The sequence below is a fragment of the Oncorhynchus clarkii genome, chromosome 12 (assembly GCF_045791955.1).
Source record: "Oncorhynchus clarkii lewisi isolate Uvic-CL-2024 chromosome 12, UVic_Ocla_1.0, whole genome shotgun sequence".
Lineage (NCBI taxonomy): Eukaryota > Metazoa > Chordata > Actinopteri > Salmoniformes > Salmonidae > Oncorhynchus > Oncorhynchus clarkii.
The window spans coordinates 74,090,985-74,116,142 of NC_092158.1; the positions used below are offsets into that span (position 1 = coordinate 74,090,985).

Consider the following 25,158-nt stretch of genomic DNA (forward strand, 5'->3'; position numbering starts at 1 on the left):
TTTCTGGATGTCCAGGATGACCTCCGGAGCTAAGGAGGGAGTGTAGTTATGACCATATGACATCACTCATCTATAGGACTAGCCTCTGATCTAAGCAGGCCAGGAAAAGAATTGTAGCAAAATGGGGGTCCCGCTTGAAATAACCCACAAATGAACAAGTTCACACCTCATTTGACTCTCAGTCCAAGTGACTCACCTGGTATAGAGGGTGGAGCTTCAACAAAGACAACAGAGAGGTCAGGGAGAACAGACACGCCCCCCTGACTGATGATGCACTCTGAAAGGGACATTAAAGGGAGACAATCATGATCAGAATGTGAGTATTAAGAGAGTGCTGTGTGAGGACAGTATCACCATAACGTCGGTAGAGTAGACACACCTTTTCTTTGGTCACTGGAATGGAGAATGTTATCTTGGCTTTCCTGCAGCGCTCTCTTCTTCTCAGACAGCTCCTGCAGTTCCTGATCAATGCATCGAATCTCACTCTGCTGCTTGGATCCCTCTGCTGGACAAAGAGAGATAATACATGTCTCGGAGGGAGTCAGTGCTGGGTCATAGCTAGAGGACACATCACACAGTACATCCATGCCTGCCATGAGCATTTACTCAATAATAGCGGTTCTAGACAGTGAATTTCCTCTTTACCTGTGCTATTGTTGTTGGAGCGGTTCCTGAACTCCTGCAGGATGGTCAGCATTTTTCTGCGGTCGATCAGTTGCTGCCTCCTGAATGACAGTTGGTTCATCTCCATGGAGATCCTATCCAGCTCCCTGTGCTCTGGATAGAAAATACCCGAGCTCTGAAGCAAGCTTCCAGAAAATTGGAACGGAAATGGCGCCACACAACAAGCTTGGAAAGACAGTACCGTGCAGTATCGAAGAGCCCTCACTGCTGCTCGATCATCCTATTTTTCCAACTTAATTGAGGAAAATAAGAACAATCCGACATGTATTTTTGATACTGTCGCAAATATAACTAAAAAGCAGCATTCCCCAAGTGAGGATGGCTTTCACTTCAGCAGTAATAAATTCATGAACTTCTTTGAGAAAAAGATCATGATCATTAGAAAGCAAATTACGGACTCCTCTTTAAATCTGAGTATTCCTCCAAAGCTCAGTTGTCCTAAGTCTGCACAACACTGCCAGGACCTAGGATCAAGAGAGACACTCAAGTGTTTTAGTACTATATCTCTTAACACAATGATGAAAATAATCATGGCCTCTAAATCTTCAAGCTGCATACTGGACACTATTCAAACTAAACTACTGAAAGAGCTGCTTCCTGTGCTTGGCCCTCCTATGTTGAACATAATAAATGGCTCTCTATCAACCGGATGTGTACCAAACTCACTAAAAGTGGCAGGAATAAAGCCTTTCTTGAAAAAGCCAAACCTTGACCCAGAAAATATGAAAAACTATCGGCCTATATCGAATCTTCCATTCCTCTCAAAAACTTTAGAAAAAGCTGTTGCACAGCAACTTACTGCCTTCCTGAAGACAAACAATGTATACAAAATGCTTCAGTCTGGTTTTAGACACCATCATAGCACTGAGACTGCACTTGTGAAGGTGGTAAATTACCTTTTAATGGCGTCAGACCGAGGCTCTGCATCTGTCCTCGTGCTCCTAGACCTTAGTGCTGCTTTTGATAACATCGATCACCACATTCTTTTGGAGAGATTGGAAACCCAAATTGGTCTACACGGACAAGTTCTGGCCTGGTTTAGATCTTATCTGTCGGAAAAATATCAGTTTGTCTCTGTGAATGGTTTGTCCTCTGACAAATCAACTGTAAATTACGGTGTTCCTCAAGGTTCCGTTTTAGGACCACTACTGTTTTCACTATATATTTTACCTCTTGGGGATGTCATTCGAAAACATAATGTTATGCAGATGACACACAGCTGTACATTTCAATGAAACATGGTGAAGCCCCAAAATTGCCCTCGCTAGAACCCTGTGTTTCAGACATAAGCAAGTGGATGGCTGCAAATTTCTACTTTTAAACTCGGACAAAACAGAGATGCTTGTTTTAGGTCCCAAGAAACAAAGAGATCTTCTGTTGAATCTGACAATTAATCTTGATGGTTGTACAGTCGTCTCAAATAAAACTGTGAAGGACCTCGGCGTTACTCTGGACCCTAATCTCTCTTTTGACGAACATATCAAGACTGTTTCAAGGACAGCTTTTTTCCATCTACATAACATTGCAAACATCAGAAACTTTCTGTCCAAAAATTATGCAGAAAAATTCACCCATGCTTTTGTTACTTCTGGGTTAGACTACTGCAATGCTTTACTTTCCAGCTACCCGAATAAAGCACTAAATGAACTTCAGTTAGTGCTAAATACGGCTGCTAGAATCCTGACTAGAACCAATTTTTTAAATCATATTACTCCAGTGCTAGCCTCCCTACACTGGCTTCTTGTTAAGGCAAGGGCTAATTTCAAGGTTTTACTGCTAACCTACAAAGCATTACATGGGCTTGCTCCTACCTATCTTTCTGATTTGGTCCTGCCGTACATACCTACACGTACGCTACGGTCACAAGACGCAGGCCTCCTAATTGTCCCTAGAATTTCTAAGCAAACAGCTGGAGGCAGGGCTTTCTCCTACAGAGCTCCATTTTTATGGAATGGTCTGCCTACCCATGTGAGAGACGCAGACTCGGTCTCAACCTTTAAGTCTTTACTGAAGACTCATCTCTTCAGTGGGTCATATGATTGAGTGTAGTCTGGACCAGGAGTGTGAAGGTGAACTAGAGCCTCTGGAGCAACGAACCGCCCTTGCTGTCTCTGCTTGGCCGGTTCCCCTCTCTCCACTGGGATTCTCTGCCTCTAACCCTATTACAGGGCCTGAGTCACTGGCTTACTGGTGCTCTTTTATGCCGTCCCTAGGAAGGGTGCGTCACTTGAGTGGGTTGAGTCACTGACGTGATCTTCCTGTCTGGGTTGGCGCCCCCCCTTTGGTTGTGCCGTGGCGGAGATCTTTGTGGGCTATATTCGGCCTTGTCTCAGGATGGTAAGTTGGTGTTTGAAGATATCCCTCTAGTGGTGTGGGGGCTGTGCTTTGGCAAAGTGGGTGGGGTTATATCCTTTCTGTTTGTCCCTGTCCGGGGGTATCATCGGATGGGGCCAGTGTCTCCTGACCCCTCCTGTCTCAGCCTCCAGTAGTTTATGTGTCGGGGGGCTAGGGTCAGTTTGTTATATCTGGAGTACTTCTCCTGTCTTGTCCTGTGTGAATTTAAGTATGCTCTCTCTAATTCTCTCTTTCTTTCTCTCTCTCGGAGGACCTGAGCCCTAGGACCATGCCTCAGGACTACCTGGCATGATGACTCCTTGCTGTCCCCAGTCCACCTGGCCGTGCTGCTGCTCCAGTTTCAACTGTTCTGCCTGCATCTATGGAACCCTGACTTGTTCACCGGACATGCTACCTGTCCCAGACCTGCTGCTTTCAACACTCTAGAGACAGCAGGAGCGGTAGAGATACTCCTGACATTTACTCCTGAGGTGCTGACTTGCTGCACCCTCGACAACTACTGTGATTATTATTATTTGAGCATGCTGGTCATTTATGAACATTTGAACATCTTGGCCATGTTCTGTTATAATCTCCACCCGGCACAGCCAGAAGAGGACTGGCCACCCCTCATAGCCTGGTTCCTCTCTAGGTTTCTTCCTAGGTTTTGGCCTTTCTAAGGAGTTTTTCCTAACCACTGTGTTTCTACACCTGCATTGCTTGCTGTTTGGGGTTTTAGGCTGGGTTTCTGTACAGCACTTTGAGATATCAGCTGTTGTAAGAAGGGCTATATAAATAAATTAGATTTGATAGCCAGACATCCTGGGAGCAGAAATGAACCACCAGCATCAGATATCATAAAGGTGGAACATTTCAAACACCACCAGTCAATGCTAGCAATCAAGTAGTCCGGTCTGAAACGCATGCCAATCATGAAGATTGGGTCATGAAGTTAGATACATTCAGATCAATTCGATCTATTCCTGTTATGCAACACTTGGATGATAAGCCAAAAGAAGACACAGCACTAACTTTATATATCAATGTAAACATCAACCTTGCACATCTACAAATACTTCATACCAAGACAAACTAATGTAAGGAGATCACGTTCTGTTTGTACAAGTCAGATATATTGATGTGACCCAACATTACTAAAAACCAAGAATGCAAAGATAAAAGAAAATGTGAAATATATTTCTTATCAATCTTTGCTGCTGCCTGCAAACTAAATAATTACTGTAATGAGACAATATAGATTTGTACCTGGTTTCACTGGTTGCTCCCAGATTGTGCTGTGGGAAATGTGATGCTCCTCTATGTACTCCAGGAAATAGTGAAACATTTTGTTTCAGTTTTGAACAAGGACTACAGGAGATATTTACATAGCGTGGTTGTACTCTCACTGTTAGACCAGGCGGGACACCCAGGTCTGGTTAAAGGGTTTAACGCCAGATAGAATTCTAAAACATTTTCACTGAAATAAAGTGATATTTCAGGGGCGTTTTGGTTGCACTGTAGCCTTTATTCATATTTGAAGTGGCACAATATTACTGTACAAGAGGACAAGAGAATATGTCCAAACAATAAAAAATGGAGACCGTACGAAATATTCCACACAATCATATCTACAACATGTAAAAAAACGTTTGAGATGTCCATTGAAAAACCTTTTAGACATCAACTGAGTCATGTCAGTGTATGACTATAGTTGCTGTACATGAAGCAACGGGGACTGTGCAGGCAACTCAGAGTAGGCAGGACTCCACACGGTAGTGAAATCTGAAGTTAGAAGCACATAGAGCAGCGTTATTCATTGTTCAACTCAATGTATTATCAATAATATTACAAACATCAAATATATATTTCAAAGGGTTGCCAGTGTTATACTCCCATGGGGAGTGCAAGAAATACAAATGTTGAGTCCTTTCAAAATTAGCATTATCTTATTATAATGGAAAATACCACAGGCACACAGGGGTATTTTCCAATAGCTTTTCTCTCGTTCACACAGCCATAAAATTGTGATAGTTACGGTCAACATTATAATGGTACCACTTTGCCTGTGAACATCTTTCGGGTGAGTTCAGAAGACTACTGTACCTCCGTTTCACTTCTTCCTTAGTCTCTTCATGAATGTCACCTCATCTCTGTTTCTGATCCCATAACTGACAATAAAACAATACAAGAAATGTTGTTTTCAGTTAACAAAAGCATTATGTAATATACTCCATAATCACAATGGTGTTTGATTGAAACTTACTCCTTTAGTTTCATTTTGTCATCATCAAGCTTCTCTCCTTGAAATACAAGATTAAAGGTTCTCCATACGTATCTCCTTCACAAAAAAAGACAAACTGTGTGTTTGTGTGTTGTGTGTGTATAACTATAGTTGTGGGGACAAGAATTTCCCACAAGAATAGTAAACAAACCAAAAAAAATACAAACTGGGTAATTTAGTCCCCAGAAGGCCAAATGCTATTTCTAGGGGGTTAAGGGTTAAGATTAGAATTAGTGTTAGGAGCTAGGGTTTGTTTTAGGGTAAGGGTTAGGAGCCAGGGTTAGGTTTAGAGTTAAGGTTTTCAGGTTCATTTTTAGGATTAGGGTAAGGGTTACGGTTAGGTTTGGGGAAAATAGGATTTTGAATGGGACTGAATTGTGTCCCCCCACAAGGTTAGTGTGTGTGTGTGTGTGTGTGTTACCAGCTGACGTGCTTTACCCCACCCTCCCTTTGCTGTTTCAGCTCCATGAACCTCTGGATGGCTTTCTTCAAATCCAGCACCATAGCATTCTGCACCACCACTATGGCTGACCAACACAATTGGAATGTCACTTACACACACACAGTATCATTCATTTGACCTGCTCAAATAGTAGAATACCATATTTTTGTTCTAAGAAACATTAGTCAGAAACTCACGCATTACTTCACCATCCGCTTTGCATACACGGACCGTCATGGCTTGGCCATACTCCAGGGCAACCTGGGAATTCACCTCCTCCAGAGTCACCTGCAGGAAAGCGACAGACAGTAAGTAGTGAGACATTGGATAGGCTGGAGGACTTTACATCATCAAATAGATACATTTCACCAGTATGGATTAGGTCACCAACCTGAATGGGAAGGTCACAGAGTAGAGGGTCCTGTACAAGGCGAGCCAGTCCTTCTTCAAAGATATCCAGGAATTCAGAGTGTGGCAATGCTTCTTCATCCTCCTCCTCATCTTCCTCTTCAACCTCCTCTGGTTTTTCATCCTCCACTTGGTTCATCTTTCCCTCTGCCTGTCCGAACTCCTCTTCCTTGATAGACAGTCCCTCATCCAGGTGAAGGGACTCTCCTCCCCCATCATTTACACTGTGAATAGGAGTTTGTAACTAAAGTTGCTGACCAGTTTATGTTAGCTAGCTAGCTATTTCATGTAAGAGTAGCTAGCTAGATAAACGAAGATTTTCACACCTTACTCTATTGATCAACGTGTACAGTGAAATATATATTTCGTAATTACTAAAACATACATAAACTGTAGTTTAAAAATAAAATAAAAAGTATATTTGGTTAAGTCTGAAGCTCTGCAATTCATGCTAAAACATTTAGCGACCGGCATGTACGTCACCTACAACATGCCGGAGTCAAACTAGCCCGAGTGGAGGTTCTGACTTGTACCGATTTGGGATACTGCTATTTCTATCACCATTGCTCCATTTCTAGGGCTATTTTTCTAATATAATACAATATAGTTAACTTTAAATATAAATTATGATTTTAACAAAGAACCATAAAGAAAGAGCAAATGTAGTTTCTTACCGAACCTTTTTAGATGTAACAACGTTTCACACGAGCGTGGAGGTCAACAACGTTGTCAGGGATTTTGTAATTTAGATAAATGATTGAAATAGATGTACAAACCTAGCTACATTGTGAGATCGGTGCTGACCAATTTAGTCAAAATAATATGCTTCTGTTTTGTCCAACATGTGGGAATGTGTTGATTGTAGAGGAAGGACAGAAGTGCTATCGATTCGCCTGCAACACATGTCCGTACGTGCATAACATTACTAGGAAGGTAAAAACTAACTTTTACTTAATTCCTAGACTTCTTGCCAAGTAACTGATGTGTCTGTCATGTGTTCTCTCTTACAATGTGTAATTTTAAAACGTATTGATACATTAACATGTCCATCTTTCCCATAGGTAAACAACAGGAAGTATCCCAAACTGAAAGAGGTTGATGATGTGCTTGGTGGAGCTGCAGCCTGGGAAAATGTGGATTCCACGCCAGGTAAATTACCAAATCACCTGCATAATTTAGCTAACATTTCAATCATTCTGTGGTCACTGGTTATCCACGCCTAAAATTATAGAACACTGGCTGGATTGTAGCCCAAAGGCTGGCAGATGGCATAGCTGGATTAGATTTGCCCAGCCTCCTCTGTCCTGTGTCCATCTTTTTTATAGAGGACAGATGGTCCTAATGGGCAATATTCACTGTTACTTATAGCCAGGTATGTATTTACTCTAACCCTTGTTTTGTGTTCTTTAGAAAAATGTCCCAAGTGTGAGCACCCCCGAGCATTCTTCATGCAGATTCAGACCAGATCTGCAGATGAACCGATGACAACATTCTACAAATGCTGCAATTATGAGTGTGGACATCGCTGGAGAGACTAAACTGGTGTTCAATAGGATCTCTACCTGAGAACACTAGTTGAGTCAGCTAACCTGGTTTTATGGTGTATGTGCTGTAGCCAAATCTTCTGTTGTCATGCCAGACAGCTTTGGCATAACAGTGAATAAACAGGAGTTTGCTAATAGCACAAACAGACTGGACCACATGACTTCTAGTTGACCACACCATTGGTGCCAAGCGTGTTGGGGAAAAAGTAGCAAGAGTTGGTGTAATATACACTTCTACCAAATGTACTTCATACACAAGAGTATGTCCTTTATTTATCATTGTGATTAGTTAACTTCTCTGGGTTGTTTCCTATTACATTCAGAAGTCAATTGCACTTCCAATTTATAGCTGAAGATACATAATATGTGTTTGAGTAGTTGCCAAATGACCAGAATCCATTGTTGGTGTCATTATTTTATTCCTCCTAGATGTTTAACATACTATAAAAATGACTGTTTTTGCATTAAAAAAGTATGACCATCTGACAAATTACTCATGTAAAATCACAAATACTTGTTTATGTTAAAATAACTGCACTGTATGCAACAGTAATGACCCAACTTATCATTTAGTTGTACATTATACAATTTTTTTTTGAGGGGGCAACAGACCAAACTAGCTACCAACAACAAAAGCCATCATTGTGTTCAAAGTTAAATACAATCCCTAAACTCTGCTTTTACTACATGTTCTTACACAGCTTCAAGCCACTTCACACTGCATGTAGACGATTCAATAGAGTACAAAGTTAAGAAACGTATGCATAAGAATGCAAGTAAATGCAGACATACTCCACCTGCCGTCAGTGTTTACTGTATATAATCATGCTGGTTATTGGTAGTATTGAGATGAGACGAGAGATCCTACAGACGACTCAAATGAAGCAGACAAAAGATCTTGCATACCATACATTGGTGTACTTTGACTGGATCGAACACGTTAATATGTGGGGTCAAAATGATCACAAGAACGGTGAGCAAATATCCCAGAACCACACAGGGGGACCTAGTGAATGACCTGCAGAGAGCTGGGACCAAAGTAACACAGCCTACCATCAGTAACACACTACGCCGCCAGGGACTCAAATCCTGGAGTGGCCTAGCCAGTCTCCAGATCTCAACCCCCTAGAAAATCTTTGGAGGGAGTTGAAAGTCTGTGTTGCCCAGCAACAGCCCCAAAACATCAGTGCTCTGGAGGAGATCTGCATGGAGGAATGGGCCAAAATACCAGCAACAGTGTGTGAAAACCTTGTGAAGACTTACAGAAAACGTTTGACCTCTGTCATTGCCAACAAAGGGTATATAAAATTAATGAGATAAACTTTTGTTATTGACCAAATACTTATTTTCCACCATCATTTGCAAATAAATACATTTTAAAAAATCCTACAATGTGATTTTCTGGATTTTTTTTCTCATTTTGTCTGTCATAGTTGAAGTGTATCTATGATGGAAATTACAGGCCTCTCATATTTTTAAGTGGGAGAACTTGCACAATTGGTGACTGACTAAATACTTTTTGCCCCACTGTATGGCCAGAGGACAAGTGCACAAAATTACAGTGATATCATGCAGAGCGCTTCATCATTCTAATGTGCCCCTCCTGCAGAGTGGATTGTACTCTGCCAGCCAGGTCGTCTTCACTCCTTTCCCTTCCTATACAGAAAAATACAAGGAAACCTGTTTCTCTGTGGACTGATAGATAAACTAGAAAATCTAAGCCTCTGACATGTGCATGGTGCTCGGTGACTGCACGGAGCTCATTGAAGCTCAATGTAGTCCTGCATCAATGACAGGTGATCAGGTCTTACAAAATTAGCTAGTCTCCTTACCAGTTGGGTCTTAATGATAATGAAGCTTGGCAAGCAAGGCTATAAAGTATCTAACTGAATGACAGTCCAAACCACTTAAATAAAAACTGTACAGTAAATTCATGGTAACTCTGGTTTTATGAATGTATGAAATTTCACATGGGAACTTGTGCTTATATAATGGTATTGCGAATGCACACATTTGCTTCATTATCAAAATTGAATACATTAACATGGACATGACTGACATTATTGTAACAGCTCTAGCAAAAATCACTGGACATCAAGTGACTATCTAAAGCACATAGAGGATTAAAAAAGACAGTAACACATACTTCTCTCACTTAAGTGAGAACTAAATAAATTAAACTCAGTCTTACCAACTCGAGTTTGTCCTGACATCTGATACATGGTTATTTACTTGTAACATTTAAAATGGATATCCTTTAAGGTTGTAGGACAAACAGGGTGATAGAACATAAACATAAAGTAGGTCTCAGACATGGACGTAACCTTCATTGTGCTCAATATTAACATGTTAAAATACATTCAATTACAAAAACAACAAAATACTGACCCTGCAATTGCTGATGATTGCTGACGATTTTGATTAAAGTGACAAATGTTTACAGCTTTCCCTAAGTGTGACCTTCTCTACCCCTCAAGTTCGCTCCATAAATGTCAAATTCAGAGCCTTCCCGTAACCAAAGACGTTTTTATAAAATATGCAAGATGTACCGTGTCTGCAACTCATCTTTTCTCAATTGTTATAGGTTTCTGTTTTTAGATCAGGTTCAGTCCTGTGTGATGTGTCTATCTAGCACTTATCTAAATGCCTGTACATAGTAAGTGAGTCTGGACAATATATATAGCATAGGCGGCTGGTGGGAGGAACTATAGGAGGACAGGCTCATTGTAATGCCTGGAATGGAATTGTACCAAACAAATCGAATACATGGACACAACGTGTTGGACTCCGTTCCATGGATTCCATTCCAGCCATTACAATGAGCCTGTCCTCTTACAGCTCCTCCCACCAGCCTCCTATGATATACAGTAAGTATAGTGAGTGTGAACAAGTGCTTTAGAAAGCAAGAGTAAAGTTAGGAGGGCTAAATGAAGCACGACACACTGAGCAAATGTTGGAGAAAGAACATAGGCTGCAACTACAACCATGAGGAGCTGTGAGTTAATGTGTGCATAATATATATACACACACGCACACGCGCACACACACACACGTCTGTCTGTTGGTGGTTAGCAGATACGCTTGTATGTGTAGATGTAGCCCTTGCAGTAGGGGCAGGTGTGTATCACATCCTTGAGATCATCGATCAGACAGGGAATCAAGCAGCAGCCCAGATCACACCTGTGGTAGAGGAGAGAAAAAAATGACAAAAACAAACCACCAGAGAATACAGACCAAAATCAAGTCTTATTATAGTTAACCCCCCGCTCATTTCATTCTGTGGTGTTCGGCCTGAAATCAAATATTTCCTGCCATAGTATATTATTCTGTGTTTATACCATGGTATTGGTGAATACTCGTTTCCGACTGGCTTGAATGTCATTCTAGAGCATGCATTATTTCCTTATAACACATGGTAGAATTCAATGGCTACTTCATTCTTACATGTTCTATGTTTGAGTTGCTTTTGAAAGCAAAAAAGTTTAATTGAAAACATTATTGGCATTGTTGCATTCGATTTTCATAACAGCAAGCAGGACTGATGGTTTGGTTAGCTATACTAGCAAGTCTGTTTGGTTACCGAGGCAACTACCTTCGCTACAGTGTCTTCAGAAAGTATTCGCAACCCTTGAGTTTTTCCAAATTTTGTTGTGTTACAGTCTGAATTTAAATTGGATTCAATTGAGATTTTGTCGTCACTGGCCTACACACAATACCCCATAATGTCAAAGCGGAATTGTTTGTTTTTTTTACAAATTAAAAGATTGTACCTTTTTTCATCCTTCCAATTTTCACCTAAAATGACATACCCAAATCTACTTGCCTGTAGCTCAGGACCTGAAGAAAGGATATACAGTGCCTTGCGAAAGTATTCGGCCCCCTTGAACTTTGCGAACTTTTGCCACATTTCAGGCTTCAAACATAAAGATATAAAACTGTATTTTTTTGTGAAGAATCAACAACAAGTGGGACACAATCATGAAGTGGAACGACATTTATTGGATATTTCAAACAAATCAAAAACGGAAAAATTGGGCGTGCAAAATTATTCAGCCCCTTTACTTTCAGTGCAGCAAACTCTCTCCAGAAGTTCAGTGAGGATCTCTGAATGATCCAATGTTGACCTAAATGACTAATGATGATAAATACAATCCACCTGTGTGTAATCAAGTCTCTGTATAAATGCACCTGCACTGTGATAGTCTCAGAGGTCCGTTAAAAGCGCAGAGAGCATCATGAAGAACAAGGAACACACCAGGCAGGTCCGAGATACTGTTGTGAAGAAGTTTAAAGCCGGATTTGGATACAAAAAGATTTCCCAAGCTTTAAACATCCCAAGGAGCACTGTGCAAGCGATAATATTGAAATGGAAGGAGTATCAGACCACTGCAAATCTACCAAGACCTGGCCGTCCCTCTAAACTTTCAGCTCATATAAGGAGAAGACTGATCAGAGATGCAGCCAAGAGGCCCATGATCACTCTGGATGAACTGCAGAGATCTACAGCTGAGGTGGGAGACTCTGTCCATAGGACAACAATCAGTCGTATATTGCACAAATCTGGCCTTTATGGAAGAGTGGCAAGAAGAAAGCCATTTCTTAAAGATATCCATAAAAAGTGTTGTTTAAAGTTTGCCACAAGCCACCTGGGAGACACACCAAACATGTGGAAGAAGGTGCTCTGGTCAGATGAAACCAAAATTGAACTTTTTGGCAACAATGAAAAACGTTATGTTTGGCGTAAAAGCAACACAGCTGAACACACCATCCCCACTGTCAAACATGGTGGTGGCAGCATCATGGTTTGGGCCTGCTTTTCTTCAGCAGGGACAGGGAAGATGGTTAAAATTGATGGGAAGATGAATGGAGCCAAATACAGGACCATTCTGGAAGAAAACCTGATGGAGTCTGCAAAAGACCTGAGACTGGGACGGAGATTTGTCTTCCAACAAGACAATGATCCAAAACATAAAGCAAAATCTACAATGGAATGGTTCAAAAATAAACATATCCAGGTGTTAGAATGGCCAAGTCAAAGTCCAGACCTGAATCCAATCAATTCCATCTGTGGAAAGAACTGAAAACTGCTGTTCACAAATGCTCTCCATCCAACCTCACTGAGCTCGAGCTGTTTTGCAAGGAGGAATGGGAAAAAATTTCAGTCTCTCGATGTGCAAAACTGATAGAGACATACCCCAAGCGACTTACAGCTGTAATCGCAGCAAAAGGTGGCGCTACAAAGTATTAACTTAAGGGGGCTGAATAATTTTGCACGCCCAATTTTTCAGTTTTTGATTTGTTAAAAAAGTTTGAAATATCCAATAAATGTCGTTCCACTTCATGATTGTGTCTCACTTGTTGTTGATTCTTCACAAAAAAAATACAGTTTTATATCTTTATGTTTGAAGCCTGAAATGTGGCAAAAGGTCGCAAAGTTCAAGGGGGCCGAATACTTTCGCAAGGCACTGTACATATTCTTGATACCATTTGCAAGGAAACACTTCGTTGCCGTGATAAGTGTTTTGTTGCCATGCACTCTCTGCAAACAATAGCATGGTATTTTAACTGTAATAGCTACTGTAAATTTGGCAGTGCAGGAAAGTTGGCTATGTCCTGGAAAGTTGGCTGTTACGTCATTCTAGTCACATTAGAAACAACCATCCCGGTTTAGGGACACCGATCCTGTGGAGGTTTTAATAAAAATGTAAAAGTTGAGTCAATAAATACTCAACCCCTTTTTTCATTGGAAGACTAAATAAGTTCAAGAGTAAAATGTTGCTTAACAAATCACATAAAAAGTTGCATGGACTCACTGTGTGCAACTGTTTAACATGATTTTTGAATGACTACCTCATCTTTTGTACCCCCCCCACACACACAGTAGTGACCCGTCATTCAGAGCAGGTAGAGCAGAGTTGCTTTGACCCCCACATTTTTTTGCTAAAACCCCCTCCACCTAAAACAATTTTTGGGGGGTGCCTGTTTTTCATGTTATTTTGGCATTAATACGGGTCACATATCAGTTTGCAAACAATGTAAAAAAAAAATATATATAATTGAGTTAATAAAGACACATACGAATATGATCTCTTTTTTTGCTTTCTTGCGTAAGGCAGCTCCAAAATGCAGGTGTTTCAGCCTAGCTCAGTGCTTTCGGTGGTGGTGGGGCAAGCCAGCGCAAAATACGATGCGTAGGGGTTGGTAATGTTCTCTTGTTGCGCCGTGATTGGCTCAGTGTTCTGTTAGAAGTGCCCATCCAAGAAAGCTCCAGTTCATTGGCCACATAAAATGACATCAAATCACGTTATATCTACAGTAGCTTTGATTGGACTGATCATGTCAGTATCATACTTTTCAAAATCTTTGCTAGTATTCATCATGAATCAAGTCAACGATTTACTGGCAAATCCTTTTCAATCCTTGTCATATGAAGAGAAATAATAGATACAACTATCGGTGCTCATTGACCATTGGACATAAACATTACACAACAAGTTGGAGATCGCAAATTCAACAATGAGTGGTTTGGAAGGAATCTGTGGCTAACTGCAAGTATTGCAAAGCCATCACTAGTCTGCTATTCAATGGAATGGCTGTGTGGTCCCAAGTCTGTGTTTAAGGGTCTCTTTTCCAAGCTTAAAATTCTAAACATTCAACATTGACCATGCTGTCAATCCAGCGTGATTTCTGCCGCGCTAAAAACAACAACTTGGAACTGAGAAATCTGACTACAGTGAGTTCAAGACAACTAGGAACTCTAAAAAAACAGGCTCCTACTGTGAAAATACGTTTTAAACGGTCATCCAACTTGGAATTGTAAGTCAGAAACTCAGGCCTCTTTCTAGAACTACGATCTGAAGATCACTGACGTAATCGTGATTCGACCTTGTTTTTTCCCCAAATTCAGTTGTCTGGAAGCAACATAAATCCAGAGAATGCCCGACTTTGATGACAAAATTTGCCCACAATGGACCGCTGCGCCACCTTCCTGTTCAAATGAGCACAGCACAACAAGGGGAGTCCAAAAATGTATTGTATGCGGCTGCATAAATGATGTAATATGCCAGGGAGATATGTGTACAGTAGCTAAGAAAGTAATATTAAGTGTATGTTGTGTAGTAGCTTGGGTAGTAGCCCATGTGACTCACCCTAAAAATTTGGTCTAGTTCACCTACTGCCCCGACTTTGTGGTGCACATGAAGACTATAACCTGTTTTAGAGAAATGTAATCATTGAATATTGTAAGACCTTTCATTGTCTGCTCATGTGCCCTTTATTTATCCTACGGTTCTGACTTGGTGTACAGAGAGAACACTGTAAGAACGGCCCATGTTTTGAATTCTGCCGCTGTACATTTCAAAAGTGCCGAACAAATAGTTATACAGACTACGTCCGTCCTAGCTCGCTCATTAATGTCTTAATCAAAATTGCCTCTTTTCAGCTTGTTGTCCCCTTATGCCACAGTTTGTACATCTCAATTGTCAGTAGAAACCACATTTGTTTAAGCAAGTCAGCCATACCAGTTGTTTTTTTAAAGGCAGACAAGGCTCCACTGATAGCCAGGTGTAGCATTGGTAAGGTGTTGGAACTCTGCTGATATGACAGCTTTATGTAAGCTCTAACGGTTTGTGGGCACTGTTTGTCACCGTTATAATGCAATTCATTTATTGTTTAGTGTTGTGGCTTTGCTGGCATGCACACCCCCCACAAAAAAAAGTGTCCCACCAAGTAGCCACTGCCCACACATACAGATAATTGTATGGTCCCTCAGTCGGGCAGTGAATTTCAAACACAGGTTCAACAACAAAGACCAGGGAGGTTCTCCAATGCCTCATAAAGAAGGGCACCTATTGGTAGATGGGTAAAAAAGAAGCAGACATTAAATATTCCTTTGAGCATGGTGAAGTTATTAATTGCACTTTGGATGGTGTATCAATACACCCAGTCACTATAAAGATACAGGCGTCCTTCCTAACTCAGTTGCCGGAGAGGAAGGAAACCGCTCAGGGATTTTACCATGAAGCGAATGGTGACATTAAAACAGTTACAGAATTTAATGGTTGTGAGGATGGATCAACAACATTGTAGTTACTCCACAATACTGACCTAATTGACACAGTGAAAAAGAAGAAGCCTGTACAGAATAAAAATACTCAAAAACATGCATTCTGTTTGCAAGAAGGCACTAAAGTTATACTGCAAAAATGTTGCAAAACAATTAACTTTTTTTCTTGAACACAAAGTGTTATGTTTGGGGCAAATCCAATACAACACATTGCAGAGTACCACTCTCCATATTTTCAAGCATATGAATGTTATGGGTATTCATGTTATGGGTATTCTTGTAATCATGAAGGACTGGGGAGTTTTTCAGGATAAAAAAATAAACAGAATGGAGCTAAGCACTGGCAAAATCCTAGAGGAAAACCTGGTTCAGTCTGCTTTCCACCAGACAGTGGAGAGAATTTTTTAAATAATAAATTGGCCAAATGTTGCACAATCCAGGTGTGGAAAGCTCTTAGAGACTTACCCAGAAAAGACGCACAGCTGTAATCGCTGCTTCTACAAAGTATTGACTCAGTGGTGTAATTACTCATGTAAATTAAATATTTCTGTATTTTTTTATTTTATTTTACCTTTATTTAACCAGGTAGGCAAGTTGAGAACAAGTTCTGATTTACAATTGCGACCTGGCCAAGATAAAGCAAAGCAGTTCGACAGATACAACGACACATGGAGTAAAACAAACATACAGTCAATAATACAGTATAAACAAGTCTATATACAATGTGAGCAAATGAGGCCATGGTGGCAAAGTAAATACAATATAGCAAGTAAAACACTGGAATGGTAGATTTGCAATGGAAGAATGTGCAAAGTAGAAATAAAAATAATGGGGTGCAAAGGAGCAAAATAAATAAATAAATTAAATACAGTAGGGAAAGAGGTAGTTGTTTGGGCTAAATTATAGGTGGGCTATGTACAGGTGCAGTCATCTGTGAGCTGCTCTGACAGGTGGTGCTTCAAGCTAGTGAGGGAGATAAGTGTTTCCAGTTTCAGAGATTTTTGTAGTTCGTTCCAGTCATTGGCAGCAGAGAACTGGAAGGAGAGGCGGCTAAAGAAAGAATTGGTCTTGGGGGTGACTAGAGAGATATACCTGCTGGAGCGTGTGCTACAGGTGGGAGATGCTATGGTGACCAGCGAGCTGAGATAAGGGGGGACTTTACCTAGCAGGGTCTTGTAGATGACATGGAGCCAGTGGGTTTGGCGACGAGTATGAAGCGAGGGCCAGCCAACGAGAGCGTACAAGTCGCAATGGTGGGTAGTATATGGGGCTTTGGTGACAAAACGGATTGCACTGTGATAGACTGCATCCAATTTGTTGAGTAGGGTATTGGAGGCTATTTTGTAAATGACATCGCCAAAGTCGAGGATTGGTAGGATGGTCCGTTTTACAAGGGTATGTTTGGCAGCATGAGTGAAGGATGCTTTGTTGCAAAATAGGAAGCCAATTCTAGATTTAACTTTGGATTGGAGATGTTTGATATGGGTCTGGAAGGAGAATTTACAGTCTAACCAGACACCTAAGTATTTGTAGTTGTCCACGTATTCTAAGTCAGAGCCGTCCAGAGTAGTGATGTTGGACAGGCGGGTAGGTGCAGGCAGCGATCGGTTGAAGAGCATGCATTTAGTTTTACTTGTATTTAAGAGCAATTGGAGGCCATGGAAGGAGAGTTGTATGGCATTGAAGCTTGCCTGGAGGGTTGTTAACACAGTGTCCAAAGAAGGGCCAGAAGTATCCAGAATGGTGTCGTCTGCGTAGAAGTGGATCAGAGACTCACCAGCAGCAAGAGCGACCTCATTGATGTATACAGAGAAGAGAGTCGGTCCAAGAATTGAACCCCGTGGCACCCCCATAGAGACTGCCAGAGGTCCGGACAGCAGACCCTCCGATTTGACACACTGAACTTTAATTTAATTTTTAATACATTTGCTAACATTTCTAAAAACATGTGTTCACTTTGTCATTATGTGTAGATGGGTGAAAATAAAACATAACATTAAATACATTTTGAATTCAGGCTGTAACAACAAAATATTGAATAAGTCGAGGGGTATGAATACTTTCTGAAGGCACTGTATCTAGTAAACATGTTAGCTACTTCAGTGGATGTGGAATACATTTCTACCTGCAAATGAACACATTTCTAGCAGCAAATGTGTTCAATTATAGCCATGGTGTGAAAGAGATAATCAACTCGGGGCCTTATGCGTTCTCTGGAAAATAATGTAACTAAACATATTGTGGAACACACCTTCCACGTCGTTTATTATTTACCATAGAACTCATAGCCACTCGTTGGTTATCCCTTACATAACCTCTATACAATATAGTACACCAACTCTTCCTCTTACCCAACAAAGAAGCAGAAGAGGCAGAAGACAGCGTTCATGAGGCCCACGCTGTGGTTGATGCGGGTGATGATGGGCTGCTGGCAGTGGTGACACACAGTCTGTACGGGTGCTGTCTGGAATATCTCCCCCTGTAGCACGGTCACTGTGGTAGCTGTCCCAGGGGGTGCCGGCACCATGTGAGCCGTCTGACCTGCCACAGGCCCAAATTGAATGGGCCCCGGGCCAAACTGCCCCGGGCCAAACTGCCCCGGGCCAAACTGCCCCGGGCCAAAGTGACCTGGCGGAGGGTAGAAGCCACCTGTAGGGTAAAAACACAAGGAGGCATGTAGTGTTTATATTCTGTATACAGGTCCTATGCCAAATGACATGTGTATGCATTTAGAGTCGCCCATCTTATTTTCATTCCCTCTGTAGACCAGTGTATGCCTACCATGTGGTATGGGCATGGCCCCATCTCCTGGGACGTGTGGTGGCAAGAAGCCTGGCTGTAGCGTGGCCTCGTAGGGTGGAGGGCCATAGTCTGGAGGCAGGGGGTGCCCCTGAGGAGGCCCCGTCGTTACAGGGGCCGCCGAGTCTGGGAGAGAAAAAACAGACAAACAAGAAGCATTTATTAGTGAGCTTTCACAGCAATGATTGATTGAAGAAACATGACTTATGTTGGGCTCAAATCAAGTAAGGCATTGGCCCATTATTGAGAACATGCATCATAATCTGTTGCTGACGCGAGAATAGCTGCACTAGTGTTTTTTCATAGCTTTACAATTCTCAAGGATTTGTTACGTAGTTTGTAACAAATACACTTTGTTGATCACATTCCTTTGACTGATCAAAACAGTATTTTGTTGTAAGGAAACCTGGGGTGGAAGGGGAGCCAGACAAATAAAGATTTGTTCACAGACAGGGCCTACTTTCAAGGTTTAACTGATGATGTTTCTCCAGGCCTTCCTCTAACCAGCCACACAAGAGCTGTTATGGGAGGCATTTATGCAAATTCACACCAGTTTCCCTACAGCTAGTCAGCTACAGTGCAAATACTAAATCAGCAGCCCAGTCAAAGAAACCAGATGGTATTTTGAAGTTCACAGGTAATCAAAAGGCACTTGCACATCTGAGCAAACTTATTGCAGGTGCATGGCAAAGCTGAACTTCATGAATGAAAAAGAAAACCGCACACTGCTCTTGATAGTGTCACTGATCTTTCATAAGCTTACGTATCGGCCTCACGGCCTTCGTCAGAGCTCTGATGAAGTTCACAGGTAAGCCTGTGTGTGGTTCCTACCCTGGACTTCTGTCCTTTGGTAAAATAGTCTCTTAAAATGTCTCTTTTTGTAGTCTTGTCCCAAACTAAATGTTTTTTTCCTCCACATCATACACAATAAGAGACAGTTATAGAATAATTGTACCCGGAGCGGCTGGCTGTCCATTCTTCTCCTCGATAAGAGGGGCGCTGGGAGCTCCGGGGTAGGGAGGAGGTGGGTCGCTGGACATGCTGGCTGGACCTTTGGATGGGGGGGCCTGGGGTAGAAGCTCCACTCACCACTGGCCTTGAACTGACTCAGCCACTCTGTGAGAAGAACACGCACACAGGCCTATCAGTTCACTGACAGTCAGTTCAATACCCACACTGCAACATGATACAGCAGCTGTCTCGCACTTCAGCTACTGATGCATTCAAGTAAATTAATTTATTTGTAATTTTGTCTCAGTATTGACTCGTCTAGGAAGACCCTAGATCTTTTCAATCAAGTGAATTGGTATGATAAATATGATGGGTGCAGACAACATTCAACAGTATAGCTGGATAACGCTGGGTTTAGGCTAGGGCTAGGCTACTGCCTCTGAGGCCTCTAGAATATTACATTTACAGGGATTTAAGACAAAAACAACGGGCAAATGCTTTCAATCCACTCTTTACCTAAACGTGTGTTAGGATAATAAACATTAGTAATGTTTAACATCTAACACACTCACGACAGTAAACATTAGGGAGTTTAGCAATGAGTTGGCAGTCTGACATTAAACAGAAATGACCTCTTAAAGCCACTAATATATACATAAAAACAAAACCTATGGCAGCAGGGTGAAGAGAAGGGACATTAGTCATGATTACCTGCTGATGACAGTGGGGAGTCTCCACCTACAGAGCCTGCTCTTCTGTCAGGTCCAACAGCCTTCAAGAAAAAGGGAAAAGAAAATATGCCAAAAGTTTCTTGCATGTGGTCCTATTTGTAAATTGCAATTGCTATTTTCTCAGGCGAATGAAAAACACTAACAGTGTGCAGCCATTAACAAGTGCTAGGTTAATTATAGACAACTTGCTTCCCTCAAACATTGGTACATTGACATTTAGTCTCCAACATCATAACTATAAGATACTAACACATGCATGCCCTTAATCACAGTCGACTGCATTATGGCATTTCTATGGCTTCAATTCATTCACCTGACAACACAAGCGCTTACCCAAGCTAATCTCAGTAGCCTTTAAATAAAACAAGCACATTGCCTCAAAAATGGAGCAGCAAAGCTGTCTAGTGTAACCAACTTATTAGCCTATGCCAATGAGAAATGTAACTCTATAGTCCTCCTTACTACAATTCACTTTAGCATAAAGGAGATTGACTGGCCAAATGACACAAAAGGAGCTGATATTATTGGAACAGTTAAGAACTAAGAACCTTTACCAACAATGCAGTTAAGAAAATACAATACAAAAAAAAGAGTAACAAATACTTAAAGAGAAGCAGTAAATAACAATAGTGGGGCTATATACAGGGGGTAGCTGTACAGAGTCAATGTGCGGGGGCAATGCAAATAGTCTGGGTAGCCATTTGATTAGCTGTTCAAGAGTCTTATGGCTTGGGGGTAGAAGCTGTTTAGAAGCCTCTTGGACCTAGGCTTGGCGCTCCGGTACCGCTTGGTAGAAGAGAGAACAATCTATGACTAGGGTGGCTGGAGTCTGACATTTTTTATATACTTTCGTCTGACACTACCTGGTATAGAGGTCCTGGATGGCCCCGGTGATGTACCTTGCAGATGGAGGCCAAGCAGTTTCCATACCAGGCAGTGATGCAACCCATCAGGATGCTCTCGATGGTGAATCTGTAAAACCTTTTAATGATCTGAGGACCCATGACAAATCTTTTCATTCTCCTGGGGGGGGGGGGGGGGGGGGGATACATTTTGTCATGCCCTCTTCACGACTGCCTTGGTGTGCTTGGACCATGTTAGTGGCCAAAGTGGCCAAAGAACTTGAAGCTCTCAATCTGCTCCACTACAGCCCCGTCGATGAGAGTGGGGCGTGCTCGGTCCTCCTTTTCCTGTAGTCTACAATCATCTCCTTTGTCTTGATCATCTTGAAGAAGAGGTTGTTGTCATTGAGCCACACGCCCAGGTCTCTGGTCTCCTCCCTATAGGATCTCTCATTGTTGTCTGTGATCAGGCCTACCACTGTTGTGTCATTAGCAAACTTAAATGATGGTGTTGGAGTCGTGCCTGGCCGTGCAGTCATAAGTGAACAGGGAGTACAGGAGGGGACTGAGCACGCACCCCTGAGGGGCCCCCGTGTTGAGGATCAGCGTGGCAGATGTGTTGTTACCTACCCTTACCACCTTGGGGTGGCCCATCCAGTTGCAGAGGGAAGTGTTTAGTCCAAGGGTCCTTAGCTTAGTGATGAGCTTTGAGGGCACTATGGTGTTGAACGCTGAGCTGTAGTCAATAAATAGCATTCACACATGGGTGTTCCTTTTGTGCAGGTGTTAAAGGCACAGTGTGGCGTGCAACAAAGAGGGCATCATCTGTGGATATGTTGGTGCAGTATGCAAATTGGAGTGGGTCTAGGGTTTTGGGATAATGGTGTTGATGTGAGCCACGACCAGCCTTTCAAAGCATTTCATGGCTACAGACGTGAGTGCTACAAGTCAGTAGTCATTTAGGCAGGTTACCTTAGTGTTCTTGGACACAGTGACTATGGTGGTCTGCTTGAAACATGTTGGTATTACAGACTCATATGTCATGCTATGCCACCAGCTGTCCAGACCTGCCATCCATACTTCGGCCTACTAGGCTTCACTTTCCCAGGTCAGCTGACCATGCCTGTGAGAGATCACCATGCATGTCAGGGTGTCTCTAATTTGAACATAAAATGATTAGGAGGCTGGCCCGCCTGCTCCAAAACAAAGTCAGAATGCCAGACAGCGCAATAAAAATAAGCCTGTCAAATAACTGGGTAATCTAAGGCAGTGATAAGGCAGAGGAGAGCTATCCAACCAGTTAGTGAGTGTGATGTGAACACTGATTAAGCTGGGGAAATGACAGGAATGTCCAGGGTATGATAGAAATAAAACTGTACAAATGCATGGCATCTGAATGTAGGCCACAGTTCTATAAGAGCTAGGCTAAGTTAATACCCGTATTTTGCCCAAGTCAACCTAGATGATGCCATGAATTTGCACTTCCTTTACAGTTTAATCAAACAGAACAAGCATTAAGGCCTCGTATAATAGAACAGCATCAGAAATTCAGAATCAGAGTACAGAACACTTTGGTTTATGGGACATTCATTATGTCTGGATGAGTTTGATTTGATCACAAACAGTTGAAGCGGGCCTTAATTTGTTCCAACAAAGTAATTGAGGATCAATGGATGGTGATGTTACAAAAAAGTGTAATTGTCAATGTATGTATATGAATGAGCCATCATCATTTTCAATCATTTATCTCTAGTGAGAGGCAACTTTCTAGAAAGCTTCATCCATCATTTTCCCGGAATCCTCTTGCTACAGTAACGTTATTTACGTAGATCTGCTCAACCCACCAGACCAACACTCTTTACGTAATGTAGCTAGCTATCTAGACATTGACACAGTTTATATCAAACATAAATTGCTATCTTAGCTAGCTAGCTCGTCGTTACTGCATTTAGGACTTGTTGACGAGAGAGAAGCCTCGATTTGACTGGATGTTTACATCAGCTAGCTAGCGTTATACAACGGTTTGCCTAGTTAGTGTAGTTGCTAATGTAGCTAGTTCAACTAGCTAGTTAGGTATCTAGCTAGCTATTATTTTCATCGGTGAAAATGGAACACATTTCAAAAGAACAGTCAAGTAACATGTAACTTTAGCTAGTTCACATTGAGTAACATCAGTTTAAAACTAAACGGTGAATAATGTTAGCTAGCTACGTTACGTTAGCTAGCTGATAGCCTCTCAAATATTGTTTCCGAGTTATCTCCACACGGAATTTACCTGATGTGTTGTCTCTTCCACACAATTTGAATTGGGTGATGAGGATAGCTATATCCCAAGCCTGTTCGTAGGGAAGACAAATAATGGCAACCGTCAGCTAGTCTGTTTATCATTAATCTACTCAACATCCGCCTCTTGTGGTGCTTCCAAGACAACTGGGAACTCGGCGAAAAAAACGAGGTCAAATCACGACATCGGTGAGCTTCAGGTCAGAGCTCAAAAAAGATGCAGCGTTAAAAAGAAATCAGTTCAATTCAAATGGGCTTTATTGACATGGGAAATATGTGTTTACATTGCCAAAGCAAGTGAAATAGTATTCACAATGTTGTTTGTGATCCACTGGTTGCCCTTTTCACATGGCAACGGCCACAAATCCTGCTGCTTTGATTGCACACGGCTGTATTTCGCCTAACATATTTGGGAGTTTATCAATGCTTGATTTGTTTTAGAATTCTTTGTGGTTCTATGGGAAATATGTATCTAATGTGGTCATACATTTGGCAGGAGGTTAGGAAGTGCAGCTCAGTTTCCACCATTTTTTTTGTGGGCACACAGCTGGTCTTCTCTCAAGATCAAAGTCTGCTATGGCAGCCTCTCTCAGTAGCAAGGCTATGTTCCCTGAGTTCCCTGATTGTTCCTGTTTCCTAGTTTTCCCTGTGTTGACCATTCTGCCTGCTTTGCCCCACCTTTCTGGATTACTGACCTCTCCTTGCTCTTGACTTGCCTTTTTCCTGCCTCTGTTTGATTATAAACTGCTGTTACTTTGACATTGTCTGCATCTAGGTCTTACCTGAAACATGATAGTAGGTTTATCTCTCTCTCTGTCGATGAGGGCTTTGTGGTGGAATGTGTGGGTTTCACTTCCTTGTAGATGGTTGTAGAATTTAACAGCTCTTTTCTGGATTTTGATAAATAGCAGGTATAGTCCTAATTCTGCTCTACATGCGTTGTTTGTAGTTTTGTGTTGTACACCAGCTATATTTTTGCAGATTATCATTTGGGGAATTCTTGGTTGGTGAGTGGAACCCAGACCTCACAACCATAGTGTGCAATTGGTTCTATAACTGATTGAAGTATTTTTGTTGCCAGATCCTAATTGGGATGTTGAGTTTTAAGTTCCTTTTGATGGGGTAGAAGGCCCTCCTTGCCTTCTCTTAGATTGTTCACAGCCTTGTGGAAGTTACCTGAGGCTTTGCTGTTTAGGCTGAGGTAATATAGTTTGTGTGCTCTGGGGCAGTGGTTTCCAACCTTTTCAGTTATTGTACCACCAACTGAATTTTGCTCTGCCTGGAGTACCCCCTCAGGTCCTAGTATCCCTGGTGGGGAACCACTGCTCTAGGGCAATGGTGTCTAGATATAATTTATATTTGTTATCCTGGCTACTGGACCATTTTTGGAACCCCATTATTTTTGCCTTCATTTTGACTTCATTATTTGACCCACTTTTCTTTTTTTGTCTTGAAGTCGGAGGTTTCGGAGTTCCCAATTGTTTTCAATGCGGCATTCGAGGGATTTGACTTAACGGTGCATAGCGAGAGATATTGGAACTGGAAACTTGGAAATCTTCGACTTCGGGCTTCAATGTGTTCAAGACTGAACTCCGACTGGGAAAATCGTCCAACTCGGAATTCGAAGTCTGAAACTCGGACATCTTTCTTGAGCGCCGAATTGAAATTCACCGAGTTTTTTCCCTGTTTTTTACACATTGTTGCACTTTTTGGAAGTGTTACGTTTGTAGACACCTATGATACCTTATTGAGTAACGAAGATGATAAATTAAGCTTTTCTTATATAGACTAATT

At 41.7% G+C, this 25,158-nt stretch overlaps 2 protein-coding genes across 3 annotated transcripts; both read right to left on the reverse strand.

Annotated features, from left to right (window-relative positions):
* Window positions 1–4,522: 4,522 nt before the first annotated feature.
* Window positions 4,523–6,650, reverse strand: LOC139421237 (U11/U12 small nuclear ribonucleoprotein 25 kDa protein-like). 2 transcript variants are annotated; one of them, XM_071171928.1, is made up of 6 exons: window positions 6,133–6,641; window positions 5,939–6,029; window positions 5,721–5,826; window positions 5,282–5,356; window positions 5,122–5,186; window positions 4,523–4,800 (listed from the first exon to the last, which is right to left on the reverse strand). In XM_071171928.1, the coding sequence occupies exons 1-5, from the start codon at window positions 6,286–6,288 to the stop codon at window positions 5,129–5,131; spliced, it is 486 nt and encodes a 161-aa protein (XP_071028029.1). In that variant the 5' UTR covers window positions 6,289–6,641; the 3' UTR covers window positions 4,523–4,800; window positions 5,122–5,128. The 2 variants fall into 2 exon arrangements, with proteins under 2 accessions (XP_071028029.1, XP_071028030.1); XM_071171929.1 differs by lacking the exon at window positions 5,282–5,356 and having other exon boundaries at window positions 6,133–6,650.
* Window positions 6,651–8,092: 1,442 nt separating this feature from the next.
* LOC139421236 (cell death-inducing p53-target protein 1-like) lies at window positions 8,093–23,523 on the reverse strand. The gene is made up of 6 exons (XM_071171927.1): window positions 23,357–23,523; window positions 20,220–20,280; window positions 19,513–19,673; window positions 18,540–18,683; window positions 18,110–18,407; window positions 8,093–10,873 (listed from the first exon to the last, which is right to left on the reverse strand). The coding sequence occupies exons 3-6, from the start codon at window positions 19,595–19,597 to the stop codon at window positions 10,762–10,764; spliced, it is 639 nt and encodes a 212-aa protein (XP_071028028.1). The 5' UTR covers window positions 19,598–19,673; window positions 20,220–20,280; window positions 23,357–23,523; the 3' UTR covers window positions 8,093–10,761.
* Window positions 23,524–25,158: the final 1,635 nt, after the last annotated feature.

Bases quoted from the DNA above. Each gene is read 5' to 3' on its own strand.
- LOC139421237 (XM_071171928.1), bottom strand. From the start codon at position 6,288: ATGAACCAAGTGGAGGATGAAAAACCAGAGGAGGTTGAAGAGGAAGAT. The intron at 5,827-5,938 runs GTGAGTTTCTGA...TGTGTTGGTCAG, and splicing joins AGCGGATGGTGAAGTAATGC to CCATAGTGGTGGTGCAGAAT. The intron at 5,187-5,281 runs GTAAGTTTCAAT...TTTTATTGTCAG, and splicing joins GACAAAATGAAACTAAAGGA to TTATGGGATCAGAAACAGAG.
- LOC139421236 (XM_071171927.1), bottom strand. From the start codon at position 19,597: ATGTCCAGCGACCCACCTCCTCCCTACCCCGGAGCTCCCAGCGCCCCT. The intron at 18,408-18,539 runs GTAGGCATACAC...TTTACCCTACAG, and splicing joins GGCCATGCCCATACCACATG to GTGGCTTCTACCCTCCGCCA. The intron at 10,874-18,109 runs GTAAGAGGAAGA...CCTCTACCACAG, and splicing joins CTCTTCTGCTTCTTTGTTGG to GTGTGATCTGGGCTGCTGCT.